Below are 25,188 nucleotides of genomic sequence, written 5' to 3'. Positions count from 1 at the left end.
AGCATGCTAATTTGATAGCCGAGTCTGGGATGGATGCGTGTAGCCAAGTTTCCATAAGAGTAGGACACAGCAGTCTATGGTGAGGTTATCCAAAGCTGCAAGTAGCCTCAATTCATCCATTTTATTAGAGAGGGATATTAAGTTGGCGAGGGAGAAGCTGGGATGCGGAGTTTTGTGTGGCTGCTTCTGTAGCCTCACTAGCCTGCCGGCCAGTGGCAGCATCAGGAAATTTTTTTTTTTTTGGGGGGGGGGGGGGGGGGGGGGCTGGGATAAAAGTTGGAGAGGCTCCACAAAATGTCGAAATGAACAATATATAGTAAATTGCTTTATAAATACCAAGGTATATGTTTTAGTCACCCGTGCTTCTCTAAAATGTGGTATCAATGCACACACACACACATCACTTAGAATGATTGCAAGGTCAGTAAACTTGCACATAGGTAGAAATAAAGATAAGTGAAGTTTTAAGAGTGGCCATAATAACTATTTAGGAAACCTAAATTTTTGGAGTATGGAGGTAAATTTGTCTCATTAATACTTGCAAATGCACAGAGGGTGATTTACAAATATCCTTTGATTTGTACACGTGCTTTGTGATCCACAAACACAAATTTCTGATTTGTAACGTGTGTGGGTTTTTTATTTTTATTTTTATTTGTATCACCAAACACCGAACACACACATTCATCACTTTGTTCAGTTACGCAATATTGAGACATTCTCAGCGCAAAACTGCAGTTGAGATCCACAAATATATCAGTCGCTATTCACATTATTGGCAGAATTATTGGGGGGGGGGGCACCGTAACTGGGGAGATCCGCAAGAAGGGCCCGGCGCGCGACCAGAGTTGCCGCCGCCGTGCCCGTCCCCCCCCTCCCGCCACCGGGTCCCCCCAGCCCCCGCCCTCCAGAGTGGTGCCAGGCACCGCCCCGCGAAGAGCCTGCCCCCACGCGGAGGCGGGAGAAGCCACACTGCGAGGTGGGCCTGCATGGCCCGCGCCTTTGGGTTCGGGGGCTCGGGAGGTTGAGGGAAGGGGGAGAGCGATGGGACGACTGCTCCCCCAGCCGCGGTGCGAGCCCAGCCCCGCTTCACACCCCAGCCCGACCGACCCAGCCCTTAGACCCAATCCTTGGCGCCGCCACTGTCACCGGCCCTGCATCCCCGCTTCTCCAGGCACTCCCTCCTCTGCCTCTGCTTCCTTCTCCTTGGGATGGTGATCTACAGAGAGCCAGGGTCTCTTGTTATGTGTACAGGGATGTTGTATGAACGAGAAGACTCCACTGTAATACTCCTCTTGCGCTAATCTCCAATTTTTAAAAGATTGTGTCGACTGTAGGTGGTGTTAGCTCAACAGAAAGTTGCTAAGACGATTACGATGTACATAACAATAAAACAAAGTAAGCACTGAAAGTGAAAGCACAGAGCTGCTGCCTTTATGTGTGCCGCTATCGTCCTACTAAGAATAACTCTCAGATGTTTCTCATATATTTTGTAAAAGTTGGCAAGAAATCAATACTTCTATAATCTAAAAATTATGTTTTTGTCACCAGATAACACCTCTAAAATGATTTACAAGGCATTTTATGGAGATGTTAGCATTAGAGGTGGGCGGATCGATCCTAATATCGATAATATCGATACCAACACTGGTATTGATATTGAACGATCCTTGTGTAAAAAGATCGATACTCAAGCTTTTTTCTCTCCCACACGCACTGACTGCTGCGCACGCAGATTCATCAAAGTCTACTCTCTGTAAGAGCAGCGCTGCGCTGTGTCACACAACACGGAGCAGTGCACCATTGTATTGTGGTTTGTCAGCCCTCTACCTCAGGAGATTTTGTTTTAAGTTGTGTTGAGTGTTAATTTTTTAAACAAAAATGTTGATTGTGATAATAAAGTATTTTTTTGTCACGTACAATGTTTGGCGAAATTCTATCCTAGGACTTTAGGATCCTTTGGATCCATGAAGCTTAAATACGAAAAAGCATCGGTATCGATATCAGCGATACTGGACCTGTATTTACTTGGTATCGGATCAATCCCAAAATTCCCGGTATCACCTGACTCTAGTTAGCATACACTCCTCGGGAACCCCCATCAAATCGCAAAGCCAACCGCTTGTCAGCAACATGTAGCTAATGTGGCCGCAGCTTTATAGTGTTCTGTGGCTGTGATTGGAGAAACCCTGTTCATGTGTGAGTATGTGTGCGTGTGTGTGTTGAAGGAAAATGCCTAATATGACCCCTTTAATACACAGGTATACCGCTATGGCACGAGCCACGTCTGAGCCAATCACAATTCAGAATTCGGTCCGCACTCGGTTAATAAAATGCGCGTGCTGAAGTCTGTACACCACAAAGTATCTGTGGAATTACTGTGGTACTGTCTCACTCTGCCTCCCGTTTAGCTGTGGTTTTTACTGAGTTTATTTAATCTTATTTTTTAATTACAGCACTTTTCCTTTACTGTGTGTTAAGAAAATGATTTTCTCCGTCCTCCTCGTGCTCAGTCAGGTTGCTGCTTGGGGTTCGTTCGGTTTTGTTGCGTGGTCGCCCGCGGTGGAGACAGCCTACAGGGATGTGGTTGCGCTTGTGTCGCTCGGAGAGCAGCATCTGACCGGAGAGGCGCTTCGGTCCCTCTTTAATATGCTGGAGAACCGTGTGCAGTGCGGCGAAGTGTCGTGTGAAAAGGTAAATTTCATTAGACAATCCACAGCCAGATGAGCTGCGAGCAGAAGGAAGTGAGGAAGTGGCGGATCTTGCAGCGCCAAATCCTTAGCTATGTCTTGGCTAAAAACATAATAATACAACAGGAAAAAAATGTATCTATTGTGTTTACAATATCGCTGCTCTTTTTGTGTTTCTTTTTATCTAATCTTTTTTAAATTGTTTTCTGTGACTGTTTTTTCTAAAAGAGGATAATTTTCTTTGTTTCAACATAATAAAAATGTGTATTTAAATGTAGTAAAGTCAGGTACTAACTTAGATGACCTGACTTAGCTATGTTTATATTTTTCCTGCGTATCTTTTTTTTTTACTTATGAACATGCCAAACATGTATATATCTATTTTTTTTTTTTATTTTTTTTTTTTTTGCAAGAGCCCACACTATATCTGCCCCTGCTCTTCATTAAATTTAAACAGTTAAAATGGGGCAGCACCATATTTCCATGTATGACGATGGAAATGCCGACGGTCCCTGAATGCACCATTAGTCCAGTACTTCTTGTGATATTAACTTTATTTATTTGTTTGTTTGTTTGTTTGTTTGCATGAAATTTGACAGCACCTGTTGACTGTTTACGTATGTAATTAGATACGTATTTGAGTCTCCAGTTGGTATTAAAAAAAATAATTGTGAGCCATGAACAAGCTGCACCTGCACTTGTGAGGGAATGGAAAAATAAGAATCAAGAAGACAATTTTATAAGTATTATTATTATTATTATTTAGACAGTAAGATAAGTATGTATATAAAAATTAAGAGAAGTCAGAAAAATTGACACCTGTTTGGAAAAATTATTATTATTATCATCATCATTATTTTAAAAGTTAGAAAAATATACTTCTTTGGAAGAAGTATTGGTAATATTTTATTTTATTTATTATTGTATTTATTTTATTAATCTGTATTTTACTTTGTTTATTTTATTTAAAACCAGAACAAGTCAGACAAAATTATTACTTGATTGAAAAACTAAGCTGCTATAATGTCAGTACCAAAGATACAGATCTCCCCCATTCCCTGCTATAATACTACACATACAGCAGTGCATGGCATGCTTTAAAAATCTAAAATACTGATGAAAACATTTTTTAAAAAGTTATAAATTTTCTTCGCTAAAAGTTATTTTGCAGTGTAATGGTTAGTGTGCTGGACTCTGAATCCAGTGCCTAGTGACCACTGGGGTTATCTTCCAGCCCCCCTGAACCTTAATTGGAATAGATGGGTTTAGAAAATGGATGTAGTGATTATAAAAATGATTAACAATACTTTACCAGCAGGGGTGGTTCCCTGTTGGCCCTGGTGTATTAGCTTTATGAGGGCTGCTGTCAGTGCAATCTTTGAACTTTCTGTGAGAGCAGTAACCTATATTATACAAATGAACAGTGCATGGCTGATAATTATTATCTGCTGCCAAGTGACAAAAGTTCACTGACTACACAATAAATACTGCACAAATTTCTGCTGGAATTAAACATACGTAATGCACTGAGTAAAAGGCACAGATCAAATATATTCAGGAAGGTGTGTCTAATATCTTTTTGACAGTGTTAAGATTAAAAAAGGATCAATAAAATAATAAACCTCATTTGAGACACAGTTTAATTACTTGTTGTTACTGTTGCAATGTCACCCTCTAATAAACTAGCTTATACTGTATTAACTCACCGTATTATACAGGGAACATGCCTAGGAATAATTGTGTATACATTTGTATGCATAATAAATTTTTCTTTATTGTATTAAGAATTCCACTCATCATTCAGCTCCATTACAGTAAAATGTACAGGACATTTGTTACATTTGGTGTTATATAACCAGACTGCTCAGCTTTGGTAGAGGAATTAATTTTGTTCAATGACCTCTTGTTTTTCTCTTTGTGCAAATGATCTGCTGTCTGAATGGTCAGTGTAATCTAACAGAGGGCATTCACCAGCTGATCAGCCAACCTTCCATCCTTGAAGTCCACAAAAGTGGAACCACCAGAAACGGATCAGGAGATGTCGCTGTCAGTGTGTCCGAATTCAGTGCATTTGCTGCTGGCTGTGTCCTATTCCTCACTTCACCCAGTCTGGTCTGTCATGCAGTGAGGGATGGGAAGTGGAGAGAAGAGACAGAACACTTTCTCCATAAAATCACTCATCACGACCACCACCATGAAGACCACAGGTCGCAGCAGGAACATGAGCACAAGCACATAGATGTTCATGGATTAAAGATTGTGTTTGGAGACCTCAGTGATCACTATGAGGCTCTGCACAGTCAGGTAATCAAATCAATACAGCAGGAATCAAATTCCTCACTTTGCTATTCCCTTATAGTACATGTTATATGATTTAAGACTGTTAGAGTCTGCTGTGATCTTGCAGTAGACAGGCTTTGCTCTGTACTCTACATTAACAGTCACAAAACTTGAAGGAGTCATATTGTGAAAAACTGATTTTGTGTACTTTTTACAGTAAAATATAATTTATGTTTCATGTTAAACGTCATCAAAGTCCCAAGATTGCATGCCTGTGCATGCAGAAACTAACTTGCAAAATTTATTCTTGAAACAGCTTGTTTAGACTTCAGTTACATATGTGACAAGAGTCTATAACATCCTGCATGCGGTTCTTGAAGTACAATTGCAGTGAATTAAGGATAAACTACATATTCTTACCCATAATTGTTCCCTGTTTTTCTCACCATGGTTAACAGAATTGTGTAACACCTAGCGCCATCATGACAGAGGTCAATGTAGCAGCAGTGGACCAGAGAGCAGAAGTGGCTGCTGTTCTGGGGCGTGTCCTCTATCACGGCTTGCGAGGTGACTGTTTCGTTGGTCGGTCACTGCCTGAGGAGAGCTTCTTCCTGGATTACATCATGAAGCGTTTGGGCTCAGAAAATTTCACAGCTGAGGGTAAAAATCCTGCATAAACAGGAAAAAATGGACACAAACTCTTGGAACAGATAAGAGCTGCAGAACAACAATCACTTTAAAATTCATTACCAAAATTGAGATTTACTCAGAAAGAGTGGCAGGTTGCACAACCATCTCAAAAGGTAACATGCCTTGTATGGCAGCACCCTGACATCGGGGTGAATGTGAGGCATTATTGTAAAGCGCTTTGAGCGTCTGATGCAGATGGAAAAGCGCTATATAAATGCAGTCCATTTACCATTTACCATGCAGGCCAGTGCATAACTTTTGATTTTTAATCATGTGCATATATCCATGAAGTAGTTGTAATATATCATATGTAATAACACCACTTTACATAACACTGCAACAAAATAATACATTTTCACTTTCGTTATGTAATAATCTGAAGACAGTATGTAATATTACTGTCGTTGGTGAAATGATGCATCAGAATCATTGTCAAGAATCGAGATTGCATTTTTAATACAATTAATCATACAGCAGTAGTGATTATGTTGTTAAAATAAATAAACAAAATGTTATTTTTGTGTCTGACTTTTTGTTGTACATTACCAAAGGCCCTGATGTGTAAAATTGGATTTCTTGATTCACTGTCTGTGAAGTTTACAGCATATTATGTTTAATAGTTTAGTCTGTGCATCAGTTTGTTAATATCATCTGTTTTTAACATATACAGATGAATACATCCATTTTGGTTGGTTATTACATAATGCACTGTATTATCACAATTTCATCACAAAAATTGCCAACTACTGCATTTTGTCATACTTGCAGTACATAATTATTTATGATCAAATGTAGGGGAATTTATTACATATTGTGTTCAGGCTGTTTATTCCAAAATGCACTGGATCTTTACAGAATGTTGTTACATATTGAAGTAAAAAAAAAAATTACATTTTCTTTGGTCATTACTTAATGCAGTGTTACCCCATATTGTTTTATTAATGTACAGAATAGTTGCATCACTTTGCGTGCTTTGCTCAAGTGTAGTTTGTATTTTTGGTCTATAGACTTGGAGGGTCTTATGAGGAGCCTCAACCTGGGTCCCATCGATCAGTATGAGTATGATCATCATGATGATGGACATGTTGGTCATGATCACAGTGGACAAAGGAGGAGGAAAAGAAGCATCCATGCACACCATGAGAGTAACATCACCTGGGACCAGGTACACACCCAAACATACCAAACATGAGTCCTCCACATATGTAACGCACATACAGTAGTGTTCAGAATAATAGTAGTGCTATGTGACTAAAAAGATTAATCCAGGTTTTGAGTACGAGGGCTGTCCGTAAAGTATAGGTCCTTTTTATTTTTTCAAAAACTATATGGATTTCATTCATATGTTTTTACGTCAGACATGCTTGAACCCTCGTGCGCATGCGTGAGTTTTTCCATGCCTGTCGGTGACGTCATTCGCCTGTGAGCACTCCTTGTGGGAGGAGTCGTCCAGCCCCTCGTCGGAATTCCTTTGTCTGAGAAGTTGCTGAGAGACTGGCGCTTTGTTTGATCAAAATCTTTTCTAAACCTGTGAGACACATCGAAGTGGACATGGTTCGAAAAATTAAGCTGGTTTTCAGTGAAAATTTTAACAGCTGATGAGAGATTTTGAGGTGATTCTGTCGCTTTAAGGACTTTTCACGGTGCGAGACGTCGTGCAGCGCTCTCAGGCAGCGTCATCAGCCTGTTTCAAGCTTAAAACCTCCACATTTCAGGCTCTATTGATCCAGGACGTCGTGAGAGAACAGAGACATTTCAGAAGAAGTCGGTTTCAGCATTTTATCCGGATATTCCACTGTTAAAGGAGATTTTTTTAATGAAAGACGTGCGGACGGGTCCGCGCGTCGGGACGCAGCCGACACAGCGCGGTGGCACAGGAAAAGCACCTCCGTGTTGATAACCATTTGTTAAAATCCAGTTGGCTTTTGATGGCTTTCAGTGGAGTGAGTATATGAGAAATTGTTTATCAGCTGGAGATGTTCCAACTTGTCCTCAAGGCTTCCAACAGAGGTGTTTTTCCTGTGACGGAGCGTCGCGGCGGCTGCGAGCCGACGCTGTAATCCGCCCGCACGTCTTTCATTAAAAAAATCTCCTTTAACAGTGGAATATCCGGATAAAATGCTGAAACCGACTTCTTCTGAAACTTCTCTGTTCTCTCACGACGTCCTGGATCAACAGAGCCTGAAATGTGGAGGTTTTAAGCTTGAAACAGGCTGATGACGCTGCCTGAGAGTGCTGCGCGACGTCTCGCACCGTGAAAAGTCCTTAAAGCGACAGAATCACCTCAAAATCACCTCATCAGCTGTTAAAATTTTCACTGAAGACCAGCTTAATTTTTCGAACCATGTCCACTTCGATGTGTCTCACAGGTTTAGAAAAAATTTTGATCAAACAAAGCGCCAGTCTCTCAGCAACTTCTCAGACAAAGGAATTCCGACGAGGGGCTGGACGACTCCTCCCACAAGGAGTGCTCACAGGCGAATGACGTCACCGACAGGCGTGGAAAAACTCACGCATGCGCACGAGGGTTCAAGCATGTCTGACGTAAAAACATATGAATGAAATCCATATAGTTTTTGAAAAAAATAAAAAGGACCTATACTTTACGGACAGCCCTCGTATATTTCTTATTGTTACATGGGAAACAAGGTACCAGTAGATTCTCACAAATCCAACAAGACCAAGCATTCATGATATGCACACTCTTAAGGCTATGAAACTGGGCTATTAGTAAAAAAAAAAAAAAGTAGAAAAGGGGGTGTTCACAATAATAGTAGTGTGGCATTCAGTCAGTGAACTTGTCAATTTTGTGGAACACACAGGTGTGAATCAGGTGTCCCCTATTTAAGGATGAAGCCATCACCTGTTGAACATGCTTTTCTCTTTGAAAACCTGAGGAAAATGGGACGTTCAAGACATTGTTCAGAAGAACAGCCTAGTTTGGTTAAAAAGTTGATTGGAGAGGGGAAAACTTATACGCATGTGCAAAAAATTATAGGCTGTTCATCTACAATGATCTCCAATGCTTTAAAATGGACAAAAAAACAGACGCGTGGAAGAAAACGGAAAACAACCATCAAAATGGATAGAAGAATAACCAGAATGGCAAAGGCTCACCCATTGATCAGCTCCAGGGTGATCAAAGACACTCTGGAGTGACAGTTAGAAGATGCCTGTGTGAAGCTAATTTATTTGCAAGAATCCCCCGCAAAGTCCCTCTGTTAAATAAAAGATATGTGCAGAAGAGGTTACAATTTGCCAAAGAACACATCAACTGGCCTAAAGAGAAATGGAAGAATATTTTGTGGACTGATGAGAGTAAAATTGTTCTTTTTGGGTCCAAGGGCCGCAGACAGTTTGTGAGATGACCCCCAAACTCTGAATTCAAGCCACAGTTCACAGTGAAGACAGTGAAGCATGGTGGTGCAAGCATCATGATATGGGCATGTTTCTCTTACTATGGTGTTGGGCCTATATATCGCATACCATGTTGGGAAAGTGTAGTGACACGGACCCACAACAGGGGGCGTAAATGAATGGACAATGAATGAGCCGAAAATAGAACACTTTACTGTTGTGAATGTGCACAACGAAATACAGACGATTACAGAATTTTGTATGTAGTCAATCTACAAAGGTGACGTGTGGGCAGGCTCGAGGATAGAAGACGTCCGTCCAGAGAGGAGCCGGAACCCACACGATTTCCACCGCCACCAAACCTGGAGCATACTGGAGCCGCCAAGTCCCGAGTCCCCAGGTGGTCACCGTCTCCGGCTGTCTGATCTGGTACTGCTGGCAGGAAGCAGAAACAATCAAGGGTGGGTGTGAGCACACACCCAGCAAACAGTCAGCAAAAAACAGTCTTTAGTTTCCAACGGAGGAAAAACCTCCACCTCCAATCCAGAAACCCGGCACGTGCAGTATTAGTGAGTACTTATCGAAGTTTGGCGTGGGGAGCGAAGACGTCAGCCCTCCACGAACCACAAACCCAGCCTCCAGCTGCAAGCACTCACAGAAATGACTGCAAACAATACAGAAGCAAAAACTGTCTGTGAAAGACTCAAAAAACAGCTGAGCAGTTTACCTTCTTGGCTTGAAGATATCTCGGCAGGGAGGTGGAGTTGCTGCCCGGCTTTTATGGAGATGGTGATGAGGTGGTGATGAGTGACAGCTGTCAGGTGGTGATGAGAGACAGCTGTCATTCCCGGCTGCTCCCGTGAGGCGGCTGCGCCCTCTCGTGCCTGAAGCCCGCACTTCAGGCAGGGCGCCCTCTGGTGGTGGGCCAGCAGTACCTCCTCTTCAGCGGCCCACACAACATACCAGGTATCATGGATCAGTTTGGATATGTCAAAATACTTGAAGAGGTCATGTTGCCTTATGCTGAAGAGGACATGCCCTTGAAATGGGTGTTTCAACAAGACAATGACCCCAAGCACACTAGTAAATGAGCAAAATCTTTGTTCCAAACCAACAAAATTAATGTTTTGGAGTGGCCTGCCTAATCCCCGGACCTAAATCCAATTGAGAACTTGTGGGGTGACATCAAAAAAGCGGTTTCTGAAGCAAAACCAAGAAATGTGAATGAATTGTGGAATGTTGTTAAAGAATCTTGGAGTGGAATAACAGCTGAAAGGTGCTACAAGTTGGTTGACTCCATGCCTTGCAGATATGAAGAAATCATGAAAAACTGTGGTTATACAACTAAATACTAGTTTAGTGATTCACAGGATTGCTAAAAAAGCAGTTTGAACATAATAGTTTTGAGTTTGTAGCGTCAACAGCAGATGCTACTACAACCCCTGGCAAAAATTATGGAATCACCGGCCTCGGAGGATGTTCATTCAGTTGTTTAATTTTGTAGAAAAAAGCAGATCACAGACATGACACAAAACTAAAGTCATTTCAAATGGCAACTTTCTGGATTTAAGAAACACTATAAGAAATCAGGAAAACAAATTGTGGCAGTCAGTAACGGTTACTTTTTTAGACCAAGCAGAGGGGAAAAAGAAAATATGGAATCACTCAGTTCTGAGGAAAAAATTATGGAATCATGAAAAACAAAAGAACGCTCCAACACAATACTAGTATTTTGTTGCACCACCTCTGGCTTTTATAACAGCTTGCAGTCTCTGAGGCATGGACTTAATGAGTGACAAACAGTACTCTTCATCAATCTGGCTCCAACTTTCTCTGCTCTTGCCAGATCAGCTTTGCAGGTTGGAGCCTTGTCATGGACCATTTTCTTCAACTTCCACCAAAGATTTTCAATTGGATTAAGATCCGGACTATTTGCAGGCCATGACATTGACCCTATGTGTCTTTTTGCAAGGAATGTTTTCACAGTTTTTGCTCTATGGCAAGATGCATTATCATCTTGAAAAATGATTTCATCATCCCCAAACATCCTTTCATTTGATGGGATAAGAAAAGTGTCCAAAATATAAACGTAAACTTGTGCATTTATTGATGATGTAATGACAGCCATCTCCCCAGTGCCTTTACCTGACATGCAGCCCCATATCATCAATGACTGTGGAAATTTACATGTTCTCTTCAGGCAGTCATCTTTATAAATCTCATTGGAACGGCACCAAACAAAAGTTCCAGCATCATCACCTTGCCCAATGCAGATTCGAGATTCATCACTGAATATGACTTTCATCCAGTCATCCACAGTCCACGATTGCTTTTCCTTAGCCCATTGTAACCTTGTTTTTTTCTGTTTAGGTGTTAATGATGGCTTTCGTTTAGCTTTTCTGTATGTAAATCCAATTTCCATTAGGCGGTTTCTTACAGTTCAGTCACAGATGTTGACTCCAGTTTCCTCCCATTCGTTCCTCATTTCTTTTGTTGTGCATTTTTGATATTTGAGACATATTGCTTTAAGTTTTCTGTCTTGACGCTTTGATGTCTTCCTTGGTCTACCAGTATGTTTGCCTTTAACAACCTTCCCATGTTGTTTGTATTTGGTCCAGAGTTTAGACACAGCTGACTGTGAACAACCAACATCTTTTGCAACATTGCGTGATGATTTACCCTCTTTTAAGAGTTTGATAATCCTCTCCTTTGTTTCAACTGACATCTCTCGTGCTGGAGCCATGATTCATGTCAGTCCACTTGGTGCAACAGCTCTCCAAGGTGTGATCACTCGTTTTTAGATGCAGACTAACGAGCAGATCTGATTTGATGCAGGTGTTAGTTTTGGGGATGAAAATTTACAGGGTGATTCCATAATTTATTCCTCAGAATTGAGTGAGTCCATATTTTTTTCCCTCTGCTTGGTCTAAAAAAGTAACCGTTACTGACTGCCACAATTATTTTTCCTGATTTCTTATAGTGTTTCTTAAAGCCAGAAAGTTGCCATTTGAAATGACTTTAGTTTTGTGTCTGTTGTGTGGGCCGCTGAAGAGGAGGTACTGCTGGCCCACCACCACCAGAGGGCGCCCTGCTTGGAGTGCGGGCTCCAAGCACGAGAGGGCGCCAGACCTAGAAGAAGTGACAGCTGTCATTCATCCCCTGCACCAGCTGTCACTCGTTCATCATCATCACCACCATAAAAGCCGGACTGCAACTCCACCTCCTCGCCGAGAAATCGACTACCAGTACCAAGGTAATTTCTCTGCTGACTGACACTGTGTGTGTAATAACCTGAACTTCTATTGCAGCCGTTTTCCTGGAGTGTTGCCTTATCTGGAGGATTGGCGTTTGGTGCGACAGCGACGGCTTCGCCTCACACCCCATCTCAGATAAGTGGTTGACCAGGAGCTGCACGAGTGTGTGTGATTTGGAGGTGGAGGTGCTCCCTCCTAACTGTGTTTGGACTGTGAATTACTGAGTGTGCGGACTCACACTCACACATCATATCTCTGCTTTCTGCCAGCAGTACCAGGGTCGACAGCCGAAGACAGAGGCCACCTGGGGACTCGGGACTTGGCGGCTCCGGTGTTCTTCAGACCGTTGGTGGTGGAGGCCGTGTGGGACGCGGCTTCTCTCTCGTCAGGGGTCTTCTATCTTCGAGCCTGCCCACACGTCACCTGGTGTTTATTGACTGTGAAGATTACTGCACGTTTCGTTGTGTATTATCACAACATTAAATTGTTACCTTTTGGCTTACTCATTGTCCGTTCATTTGCGCCCCCTGTTGTGGGTCCGTGCTACGACACCTTCCCAACAGGGTCATGTCTGTGATCTGCTTTTTTCTACAAAATTAAACAACTGAATGAACATCCTCCGAGGCTGGTGATTCCATCATTTTTGCCAGGGGTTGTATTATTGTGAACACCCCCTTTTCTACTTTTTTTTTTTTTACTAATAGCCCAATTTCATAGCCTTAAGCGTGTGCATATCATGAATGCTTGGTCTTGTTGGATTTGTGAGAATCTACTGGTACCTTGTTTCCCATATAACAATAAGAAATATACTCAAAACCTGGATTAATCTTTTTAGTCACATAGCACTACTATTATTCTGAACACTACTGTATGTAACACAGGATAAAATATTGAGATTTTGATGCTCATGACTTCTAACCAGTGAATTTTGGCTTTCATCAGGGATGTGTTCTCGCTCCTCTGTTCACTGCTGGCATGGACTGGGTGATTGCCAAAGTAGAGTCCACCAGCTTGCGTACCTTTGCTGTGAGGAAGCATCACTAATTTAGGTTTTACAGACAATGCTGGGATCTTTGTGGAACCAATGGATATCACAATTACATTGCTTGAGAAGCCAAGTGAGGTGTCAGAGTGTGGGTTTGGGATTGTCTTACATCCAAATGTTCAATGATTTTCTGGATTTGGCTGTCGCTTGTGTGTCTCTATGTTGTAAAAACAAAATTAACTTGTTGAGAGATTATCTTATCTCAGGAGTGACATTCATGTGACTGAGAGCTGAGCCTGTGTGGGTGTAGAGATTATCTGGGATCCGTTTATGATTCATGAGGTGATATCAAAACTTTTGCAGTAGAAAGAATGTCCATGTCTTTAGGGTTTTGGTGTTATTAGTCTTGGACACAACCCAGCAACAGGTCTCTCTGGAGGATCTCTGGGTACCACTGGAATGACTTTGTGTTAAACAAAGGAATACTTAGGGAGAGTCAGATGATACTAACTGCATTGTGAGGCACCCATGTGTCTGGTACCCTTCCATAAGCATGAGCCAGCACATATGTACAGTTGTGCTCAAAAGTTTAAATACCCTGGCAGAATTTTTGCTTTTTGTCCATTTTTAAGAGAATATGAATGACAACACAAAACCTTTTTTTTCTATGGTTAGTGGTTTACTGTCAAACAACGGTGTTTCCTCTTTTTAAATCAAAATGACAAATAATCTCTCAATACGTTAATTTGGTTTTTACAACATACAGACACACAAACGATGGCCAAATCCAGAAAATCATTGAACACTTGGATGTAAGACAATCCCAAACCCATACTGACACCTCACTTGGCTTCTCAAGCAATGTGGGTGTCTTGGTGGCTTTCCTTACTCTTATACTTCTTGCACCTCTTGTCACTCAGTTTTTGAGAACTGTCTACTCCATGCAGATTTACCATAGAGTGCCATATTGTTTGTATTTCTTTGTAATTGATGTAAATAAAGTCCAAGACATATTCAGTGGCAGCTTTACCATCAGAGAGCCTCGTCCACAGCTACCACAAAAGACTCCAAGCTGTCATTGATGTTAAAGGGGCAATACACATTATTAAGAACAGGGGTATGTAAACTTTAGATCAGGGTCATTTGGGTAGTTCTCTTGTCGTTTTGATTTAAAAAGAGGAAACACCGTTGTTTGACAATAAATTAGCTGCCAAGTTTTTGTGTTGTCATTCATATTCTCTTAAAATGGCCAAAAAAGCAAAAATTCTGACATGGTATGTAAACTTTTGAGCACAATTGTATCTCAGTGCTGGGGTCCCCAGCATCTGGAAAGGTCCAAGGGGATGCTAATGTATCACCTGGCTACTTACCAGATTTTGGCAAGGACCAGTTGTCTGCCAGGGTGTTTACCATCTAGCACCCAGGGTGGTTCCATAGTGTGGTGAGTGCATTGATGTGGAGTACCAGTGTGTGCTCCCAGACCTGACCTCTTTTTCATATGACAGCATCTCAGTAAGACCCGCAGCAACTACAGCTGGCAAGCAGAACTCTACTTTGCAGCCACAAAGGTCTATTTTTTAACAGTATTCCCAGAAATGTCTGTCTCTTCTTCCAGCAATGTTTCTCAGGGGACGAGCTCATACTGATCTACAATCTGACCAGCGGCAGCTCTACCTCCACCAGCCTGCATCGGTCGGACTTTGCTCAGCTGAGTCCTGCACTTGTTCAGCAGATCCTGAGCGGAGCGTGCAGAGCCACGGGAGAAATGCTGGATCCTGATCAGCTCACCAAAACTGAGAGTAAGTGTTTGTTCAGCTTTGTGTGAGGAATGGAGGATGAATAAATGATCTGGTTTACAGTCATTTGTTTAATTCAAGCCTTCATTTGCCTTGTTCCACTCTTTTTTTCTGCTTGTCTCACAGGATACATCTTCGCGACCATTGCTAATGTTGTGATCACGCTAACGTCTCTGTTTGGCATTGTGGTGCTGCTCTGTACTTCCTGTTCCAGCGTGTTCCAGTTGTGTATCCAGTTTTGCATCAGCCTGGCAGTCGGTTCTCTGACAGGTGATGCTTTATTGCACCTGTTGCCCATGGTGAGTCCTCCACATATCTAACACTTACTATGTAACATTAATTATTTGGTTCTGTTTGACTCTGCTACCTGCAAAGTGATAACTGTATGACAATACCCCAAAAAACATTAAAAAAAACACACGCACAAAATCCTGACACACACACAGACACAGATATACAAACACAAATAAGCTGTAACATTGAGATTCTTTGCACTAAGATGTTTTGCAGATTTTTTTGTGCCTTTCAATAGTTTGCATTTCTGGACAAACAGCTTATTAACAAGCCCTTCCTCTGATATCTGTACAGTTTTTAGGATTGCACGTGCACCCAGACTCACATTCCGTTCACCAGCAGGACCCTCCAATCTACATCCTCAGGATGCTGTTGCTGATGTCGGGGATCTATCTCTTTTACCTGATGGAAACAATCTTCTCCCTAATCACACGTAAAGACAAACAACAATCACATCATCATCATCATCATCATGAGGTAAGAAGACTTTTCAATTGTGCACCGAATATTATAAAGCTGAGTATAAAAATAGAAACACATGCAAACACCATTTAAACATATTTCCTCCCATTAAAAAAACTTCAAAATTCTATAAAAATTTGATAAACATATTCTATAAAAAATTTGATAAACATATTTAAATGTATGACGTTTTTGAAAGTTGCATCATTGTTTAAAATGCTGTATTAAGATTTAATATTAGATGTGCATTTTATCAATTTTTAAACTAATAATCAGCTTCTTTTTCCCAGGAAGAAGCAGAGACTCACCACTGTGATCATGGGAAAATTTTAGAGATGTATCAACAGGAAAAGAAACACAAAGACAAGTCACAATCTACATCTAAAACCGACCTGGTGAGAAACACGCACTCATTAACGCTTTGAGCTCTGTCTCATGCCTGGCACAAAACTGCACGGTGCTGTGTCATTGCTAGATTATGACAGACGCAGCTACAACCCAAATTCCAATGAAGTTGGGACGTTGTGTGAAATGTAAATAAAAACAGAATACAATGATTTGCAAATCCTCTTCGACCTATCTTCTTCTTTGTCTTTCGGCTGTTCCCGTTAGGGGTCGCCACAGCAGATCAATCGTTTCCATCTCACCCTGTCCTCTGTATCTTCCTCTGTCACACCAACCACTTGCATGTCCTCTCTCAGCACATCCGTGAACCTCCTCTTTGGTCTCCCTCTTCTCCTCCTGCCTGGTGGCTCCATCCTCACCATCTCAATCTCGCCTCTCTGACTTTGTCTCCAAACCGTCCCACCTGAGCTGTCCCTCTGATATGTTCATTCCTAATCTTGTCCATTCTTGTCACTCCCAAAGAGAATCTCAACATCTTCAGCTCTGCCACCTCCAGCTCTGCCTCCTGTCTTTTTGTTAGTGCCACTGTCTCTAAACCATACAACATAGCTGGTCCCACTACTGTTTTGTAAACTTTCCCCTTCACTCTTGCTGATATTCTTCGGTCACAAATCATTCCTGCCACCTTTCTCCACCCACTCCACCCTGCCTGCACTCTCTTCCTCACCTCTCTACCACACTCTCCATTACTTTGAACAGTTGACCCCAAATATTTAAACTCATCTACTTTCACCACTTCTACTCCTTGTAACTGCACTATTCCACTGGGCTCCCTCTCATTCACACACATGTACTCAGTCTTGCTTCTACTGACTTTCATTCCCCTTCTCTCCAAAGCATATCTCCACTTCTCCAGACTAGACTCAACTTGCTCTCTACTCTCACTACAGATCACAATGTCATCTGCAAACATCATAGTCCATGGGGACCCCTGTCTGATCTCATCCGTCAACCTGTCCATCACCACTGCAAACAAGAAAGGACTCAGAGCTGATCCTTGGTGTAATCCCACCTCCACCTTGAATGAGTCTGTCATTCCGACTGCGCATCTCACCGCTGTCACGCTATTCTTGTACATGTCCTGCACTACCCTAACATACTTCTCTGCCACTCAAGACTTCCTCATACAATACCACAGCTCTTCTCTTGGCACCCTGTCATAAGCTTTTTCTAAGTCCACAAACACACAATGTAACTCTTTCTGTCCTTCTCTGTACTTTTCCAACAGTATTCTCAGAGCAAACATTGCATCTGTAGTGCTCTTTCTTGGCATGAAACCATATTGCTGCTCACAGATCTTCACCTGTTTTCTAAGCCTAGCGTCTACTACTCTTTCCCATAACTTTATGCTGTGGCTGATCAGCTTTATGCCTCTGTAGTTACTGCAGCTCTGCACATCACCCTTGTTCTTGAAAATAGGAACCAGCACACTTTGTCTCCACTCCTCAGGCATGCTCTCACTTTCCAAGATTTTATTAAACAATCTGGTTAGAAACTCTACTGCCATCTCTCCTAGACATTTCCATGCCTCCACTGGAATGTCATCTGGACCGACTGCCTTTCCACTCTTCATCCTCTTCATAGCAGCCCTCACTTCTTCCTTGCTAATCTCTTGTACTTCCTGATTTACTCTCACCACATCATCCAGCCTTTTCTCTCACTCATTTTCTTTATTCATCAACTCTGCAAAATATTCCCTCCACCTTCTCAGCACACACTCCTCACTTGTCAGCACATTACCATGTGCATCTTTCTAGCTCTGTCCCTTTGTCTGGCCAATCGGTACAAGTCCTTTTCTCCTTCCTTACTATTCAACTTCTTGTACAGCTCGCAATATGCCTTTTTCCTTTGCTTTTGCCACTTCTCTTTTCGCCTTACGCCGCATCTCCTTGTACTCCTGTCTACTTTCTTCATCTCTCCGACTATCCCAAAACTTTTTCGCCAACCTCTTTCTCCTTATGCTTTCCTGGACCTCTTCATTCCACCACCAAGTCTCCTTGTCTTCCTTCCACTGTCCAGATGTCATACCCAGTACTGTCCTAGCTGTCTCCCTCACCACATCTGCAGTACTTTTCCAGTTGTCCAAAATTGCTTCCCCTCCAACCAGTGCTTCTCTCACCTGCTCGCTAAATTTCACACAACAGTCTTCCTCCTTCAGCTTCCACCATCTGATCCTTTGTTGAGCTCTCACTCTCTTCTTCTTCTTTACCTCTAAAGTCATCCTACAAACAACCATCCTTGCTGTCTAGTGACACTCTCTCCTGCTACCACCTTACAGTCTGTGATTTCTTTTAGCTTGCATCTCCTATAAAGAATGTAGTCCACCTGTGTGCACCTTCCTCCACTCTTATATGTTACCCTGTGCTCCTCCCTTTTCTTAAAGTAGGTATTCACCACAGCCATTTCCATCCTTTTTGCAAAATCAACTACCATCTGTCCTTCCCCATTCCTATCCTTGATACCATATCTACCCATTACTTCCTCATCACCTCTGTTCCCTTCACCAACATGCCCATTGAAGTCTGCTCCTATCACCACTCTTTCATGCTTGGGCACACTCTCCACCACCTCATCTAACACACTCCAGAAATCTTCTTTCTCCTTCATCTCACAACCAACCTGTGGGGCATATGCACTGATGATATTCATCATCACCCCTTCAATTTCCAACTTCACATTCATCACCCTGTCAGACACTCGCTTAACCTCCAACACACTTTTACCATACTCTTCCTTTAAAATGACCCCAACACCATTTCTCTTCCTGTCCTCACCATGGTACAACAACTTGTACCCACCGCCGATGCTCCTGCTCTTACTTCCCTTCCACTTGGTCTCTTGCACACACAATATGTCTACCTTTTTCCTCTCCATCATATCAGCCAGCTCTCTCCCTTTACCAGTCATACTACCAACATTCAAAGTCCCCACTCTCATTTCCACCCTTCTAGTTTTCTTCTTCTCCCGCTGTTCGTGGCAACGTTTTCCTCCTCCTCTTCATTGTCTTCGCCCAGCAGTAGCCCAATTTCCACCGGCACTCTGTTGGGCAATAGCACCGGTGGAGGACATTGTTAACCCGGGCCGCGACCGATCCGGTATGGGAATTCGATTCTGAGTCTGCATAGTTCGCCGGATGCCCTTCCTGACGCAACCCTCCTCATTTATCCGGGCTTGGGACCGGCACTCAGAATGTACTGGCTGCACACCCCATGTGGCTGAGTTAAATCCTCTTCGACCTATACTGAATTGAATACAACACAAAGACAAGATATTTAATGTTCAAACTGATAGACCTTTTTTGTTTTTATGCAAATATTTGCACATTTTGAAATGGATGCCTGCAACACGTTTCAAAAAAGCTGGGACGGGGCAACGAAAGACTGGGAAAGTTGAGGAATGCTCAAAGAACACCTAATTGGAACATTCCACAGGTGAACAGGTTAATTGGAAACAGGTGAGCGTCATGATTGGGTATAAAAGGAGCATCCCCAGAAGGCTCAGCCATTCACAAGGAAAGATGGGGTGAGGATCACCACTTTGTGAACAACTGCATTCAAAAAAAAAATAGTCCAACAGTTTAAGAACAATGTTTCTCAACGTTCAATTGCAAAGAATTTAGGGATTCCATCATCTACAGTCCATAATATAATCAGAAGATTCAGAGAATCTGGAGAACTTTCTACACATAAGCGGCAAGGCCGAAAACCAACATTGAATGCCCTTGACCTTCGATCCCTCAGGCTGCCCTGCATTAAAAACCAACATTGTGTAAAGGATCTTATCGCGTGGGCTCAGGAACACTTCAGAAAATCATTGTCAGTTAACACAGTTTGTCGCTACATCTACAAGTGCAAGTTAAAACTCTACCATGCAAAGCGAAAGCCATACATCAACAACATCCAGAAACACCACTGCCTTCTCTGGGCCCGAGCTCATTTGAAATGGACACCGCAAAGAGGAAAAGTGTGCTGTGGTCTGATGATTCCACATTTCAAATTGTTTTTGGAAATCATGGATGTCGTGTCCTCTGGACAAAAGAGGAAAAAGACCATCCAGATTGTTACCAGCACAAAGTTCAAAAGCCAGCATCTGTGATGGTATGGGGGTGTGTTAGTGCCCATGGCACGGACAACTTACACATCTGTGATGCACCATCAATGCTGAAAGGTTCATCAAGGTTTTGGAGCAACACATGCTGCCATCCAAGCAACGTCTTTTTCAGGGACGTCCCTGCTTATTTCAGCAAGACAATGCCAAGCCACATTCTGCACGTGTTACAAAATCAAATCAAATCAATTTTATTTATATAGCGCCAAATCACAACAAACAGTTACCCCAAGGCGCTTTATATTGTAAGGCAAAGCCATACAATAATTACGGAAAAACCCAACGGTCAAAACGACTCCCTGTGAGCAAGCACTTGGCTACAGTGGGAAGGAAAAACTCCCTTTTAACAGAAAGAAACCTCCAGCAGAACCAGGGTCAGGGAGGGGCAGTCTTCTGCTGGGACTGGTTGGGGCTGAGGGAGAGAACCAGGAAAAGACATGCTGTGGAGGGGAGCAGAGATCAATCACTAATGATTAAATGCAGAGTGGTGCATACAGAGCAAAAAGAGAAAGAAACACTCAGTGCATCATGGGAACCCCCCAGCAGTCTAAGTCTATAGCAGCATAACTAAGGGATGGTTCAGGGTCACCTGATCTAGCCCTAACTATAAGCTTTAGCAAAAAGGAAAGTTTTAAGCCTAATCTTAAAAGTAGAGAGGGTGTCTGTCTCCCTGATCTGAATTGGGAGCTGGTTCCAGAGGAGAGGAGCCTGAAAGCTGAAGGCTCTGCCTCCCATTCTACTCCTACAAACCCTAGGAACTACAAGTAAGCCTGCAGTCTGAGAGCGAAGCGCTCTACTGGGGTGATATGGTACTATGAGGTTCCTAAGATAAGATGGGACCTGATTATTCAAATCCTTATAAGTAAGAAGAAGAATTTTAAATTCTATTCTAGAATTAACAGGAAGCCAATGAAGAGAGGCCAATATGGGTGAGATATGCTCTCTCCTTCTAGTCCCTGTCAGTACTCTAGCTGCAGCATTTTGAATTAACTGAAGGCTTTTCAGGGAACTTTTAGGACAACCTGATAATAATGAATTACAATAGTCCAGCCTAGAGGAAATAAATGCATGAATTAGTTTTTCAGCATCACTCTGAGACAAGACCTTTCTAATTTTAGAGATATTGTGCAAATGCAAAAAAGCAGTCCTACATATTTGTTTAATATGCACACTGAATGACATATCCTGATCAAAAATGACTCCAAGATTTCTCACAGTATTACTAGAGGTCAGGGTAATGCCATCCAGAGTAAGGATCTGGTTAGACACCATGTTTCTAAGATTTGTGGGGCCAAGTACAATAACTTCAGTTTTATCTGAGTTTAAAAGCAGGAAATTAGAGGTCATCCATGTCTTTATGTCTGTAAGACAATCCTGCAGTTTAGCTAATTGGTGTGTGTCCTCTGGCTTCATGGATAGATAAAGCTGGGTATCATCTGCGTAACAATGAAAATTTAAGCAATGCTGTCTAATAATACTGCCCAAGGGAAGCATGTATAAAGTGAATAAAATTGGTCCTAGCACAGAACCTTGTGGAACTCCATAATTAACCTTAGTCTGTGAAGAAGATTCCCCATTTACATGAACAAATTGTAATCTATTAGATAAATATGATTCAAACCACCGCAGCGCAGTGCCTTTAATACCTATGGCATGCTCTAATCTCTGTAATAAAATTTTATGGTCGACAGTATCAAAAGCAGCACTGAGGTCTAACAGAACAAGCACAGAGATGAGTCCACTGTCTGAGGCCATAAGATCATTTGTAACCTTCACTAGGAGGTAATTAATGAAAATAACTCAGACAGAACAATCGGAGAGAAAGAGTCTAACCAAATACCGGCATCACTGAAAGCAGCCAAAGAGAACAATATGTCTTTGGGATGGTTATGAGTAATTTTTTCTCTAATAGTTAAAATTTTATTAGCAAAGAAAGTCATGAAGTCATTAATAGTTAAAGTTAAAGGAATACTCGGCTCAATAGAGCTCTGACTCTTTGTCAGCCTGGCTACAGTGCTGAAAAGAAACCTGGGGTTGTTCTTATTTTCTTCAATTAGTGATGAGTAGTAAGATGTCCTAGCTTTACGGAGGACTTTTTTTATAGAACAACAGACTCTTTTTCCAGGCTAAGTGAAGATCTTCTAAATTAGTGAGATGCCATTTCCTCTCCAACTTACGGGTTATCTGCTTTAAGCTGCGAGTTTGTGAGTTATACCACGGAGTCAGGCACTTCTGATTTAAGGCTCTCTTTCAGAGGAGCTACAGCATCCAAAGTTGTCCTCAATGAGGATATAAAACTACTGACGAGATAATCTATCTCACTCACAGAGTTTAGGTAGCTACTCTGCCCTGTGTTGGTATATGGCATTGGAGAACATAAAGAAGGAATTATATCCTTAAACCTAGTTACAGCGCTTTCTGAAAGACCTCTACTGTAATGAAACTTATTCCCCACTGCTGGGTAGTCCATCAGAGTAAATGTAAATGTTATTAAGAAATGATCAGACAGAAGGGGGTACAACAGCGTGGCTTCGTAGTAAAAGAGTGCGGGTACTAGACTGGCCTGCCTGCAGTTCAGACCTGTTGCCCATTGAAAATGTGTGGCGCATTATGAAGTGCAAAAGATGACGATTCAATAGTAAATTTTTTAATTTAAATTATGAAGCGCAAAAGACGACAATGGAGACCCCGGACTGTTGAACAACTGAAGTCGTACATCAAGCAAGAATGGGAAAGAATTCCACCTACAAAGCTTCAACAATTAGTGTCCTCAGTTCCCAAACACTTATTGAGTGTTGTTAGAAGGAAAGGTGATGTAACAGTGGTAAACATACCACTGAACCCAGCTTTTTTGAAAAGTGCTGAAGGCATCCATTTCAAAATGAGCAAATATTTGCACAAAAACAATCAAGTTTATCAGTTTGAACATTAAATATCTTGTCTTTGTGGTGTATTCAATTGAATATAGGTTGAAGAGTATTTGCAAATCATTATATTTTGTTTTTATTTACATTTTACACAACGTCCCAACTTCATTGGAATTGGGGTTGTACATTTAGTAACTAGTGAATGTACTTGCACCTATTTATGCACCCTTGGTCATCGTTTTGGTCTTAAAATGAGGCGAGTAGCCAATCTTTTCGTTAAGCCAATGCTTATCGTTTCTTTTTTCCAGGTTTGCGTTGAAGATAAAGACAAACCAAACCCAAAAGAGCGTACAAGAGGTGAGTAATTTCCAATACAACAATAAACACACATGACATCATTGAATTGTGATCATTCTTCACCACTAAATGTTTATTTCTGCCTTTGCAGAACAGCGTATGCTGCCCTACATGATCACTATTGGTGACGGGATCCACAACTTTGCAGACGGTTTGGCAATCGGTGCAGCTTTCTCCCTGTCTTGGAGATCTGGTCTTGCCACATCACTTGCTGTTCTCTGCCACGAACTACCACATGAACTTGGTTAGGAGCACAATCACACACACTCAGAAGGGCGATCACTTTTCAAGACAGTAAACATTCTCCTTTTCCTTTCTCTCGCTTTTAAAGGTGATTTTGCCATTTTGCTCTACAGTGGGTTGTCTGTCCGTAAGGCATTGCTTTTAAATGTCGGCAGTGCTATGAGCTCCTTTGTTGGCCTGTACATTGCTCTGTCTGTTGCCACCGACCTTGCTACTCAACAGTGGATAGCTGCCATCACAGCCGGCCTCTTCCTATATGTCGGCCTGGCCGATATGGTGAGTCTTTGTGTTTTCAAAGATCTTCATAGGGATCTTAGCATACACTGACTGTACATAACTCTGGCTTAATTTGTCCCCCCAGCTGCCCACCATGGTCCATATCAGCCACAGGAAACCCTGGCTCATGTTTGCATTGCAGAATGTTGGCCTTCTGACGGGGTGGGTCATTCTGTTGATACTGTCGCTTTATGAAGAACAAATCAGCTTTTAATACATGAACATTCACCTGTTTGCTGGCACTATAGATCACCCAATAACCCACATGTTATATTCTTGTATTATATCAATTGAATTTCTTATACTTATTTGTTTTTTATGTAGGTTTTTTTTTTTTTTTTTTTTTACTTTATTAAATAATGTGTCCAAGGGTACAGCCAACATTTTTCAACGAAGGCTCTATTTTTTGATGTTTAGGAGTTCATTGTTTCACTCTGGACAAAAAGTAATTTAAATGTTGCAGTATTGATTTAGAATACAAGCATTGTTACAGGCTAACCGGCTACTGAATAGGCAGAAATGTCATTAGAAGTGTTGGTATCACAGAGAGTATACCTACAGTGGTAAACATGCATGTCTTTACTAACTAAATGTAAAACTTTTTAAGATGACCAATTTTACAATTAGCCGCTTACCTTAGCCTCGCCATTATCCTCTAACACTGCTCGCTGCCGAGTCATTCCAAATCGATTGCCCACAAAGTGCTCGGTCTTACAGAATGAGCTTGTTTTTATTGTTATTGCAGCCAAAACGTGTGGACCACCAACATTTGGGTCATTGTGTCTTTTAAATTTATATTTTGATATTGTTAACCTTTCGGTATAAAATGTTAAAATTATGAAACAGTTGTAGCACATATTTGTTTAAGGATACACAGTTTTTTCTTGCATCAGGCAGTTTTGATTCGTTTTATGGTAAAGTTATCATGAAAAACTCCAGCAGTGATCAATAACAATATTGATCACTAATAATGGCCCTAGAAATTTAAGAAGCCTTGCAGTCTCTCAATCAATACAAGAAGAAGTACAGTTGCACATTTGATTTATTTCCCTGTTGTCTAGAATTATAACTAATAAACCAATTTTAATTGCTAATTTGTGTATTAACTGATTTCTCAGTCAAAGT

General features: G+C 41.7%; 1 protein-coding gene across 1 annotated transcript; it reads left to right on the top strand.

Annotated features, from left to right (window-relative positions):
- The first annotated feature begins 2,432 nt into the window (after nucleotides 1-2,432).
- slc39a4 (solute carrier family 39 member 4) lies at nucleotides 2,433-24,661 on the top strand. The gene is made up of 12 exons (XM_034161495.1): nucleotides 2,433-2,694; nucleotides 4,638-4,994; nucleotides 5,429-5,630; nucleotides 6,668-6,825; nucleotides 14,872-15,055; nucleotides 15,179-15,351; nucleotides 15,641-15,823; nucleotides 16,099-16,203; nucleotides 23,496-23,544; nucleotides 23,636-23,788; nucleotides 23,876-24,063; nucleotides 24,149-24,661. Exons 1-12 carry the CDS (start codon nucleotides 2,485-2,487, stop codon nucleotides 24,275-24,277), a joined length of 2,091 nt encoding a protein of 696 aa, XP_034017386.1. The 5' UTR covers nucleotides 2,433-2,484; the 3' UTR covers nucleotides 24,278-24,661.
- Nucleotides 24,662-25,188: the final 527 nt, after the last annotated feature.

This window comes from Thalassophryne amazonica, chromosome 20 (genome assembly GCF_902500255.1).
Source record: "Thalassophryne amazonica chromosome 20, fThaAma1.1, whole genome shotgun sequence".
NCBI lineage: Eukaryota > Metazoa > Chordata > Actinopteri > Batrachoidiformes > Batrachoididae > Thalassophryne > Thalassophryne amazonica.
Note: the sequence above shows the minus strand (reverse complement) of the source record. Positions and strands in the feature narration are given on the sequence as shown.

Excerpts from the sequence above, each read along its gene's own strand:
- slc39a4 (XM_034161495.1), top strand. The coding sequence starts at position 2,485 with ATGATTTTCTCCGTCCTCCTCGTGCTCAGTCAGGTTGCTGCTTGGGGT. Across the intron at positions 15,824-16,098 it reads ATCATCATCATCATCATGAG|GAAGAAGCAGAGACTCACCA; the intron begins GTAAGAAGACTT and ends TCTTTTTCCCAG. Across the intron at positions 23,545-23,635 it reads CCCAAAAGAGCGTACAAGAG|AACAGCGTATGCTGCCCTAC; the intron begins GTGAGTAATTTC and ends CTGCCTTTGCAG.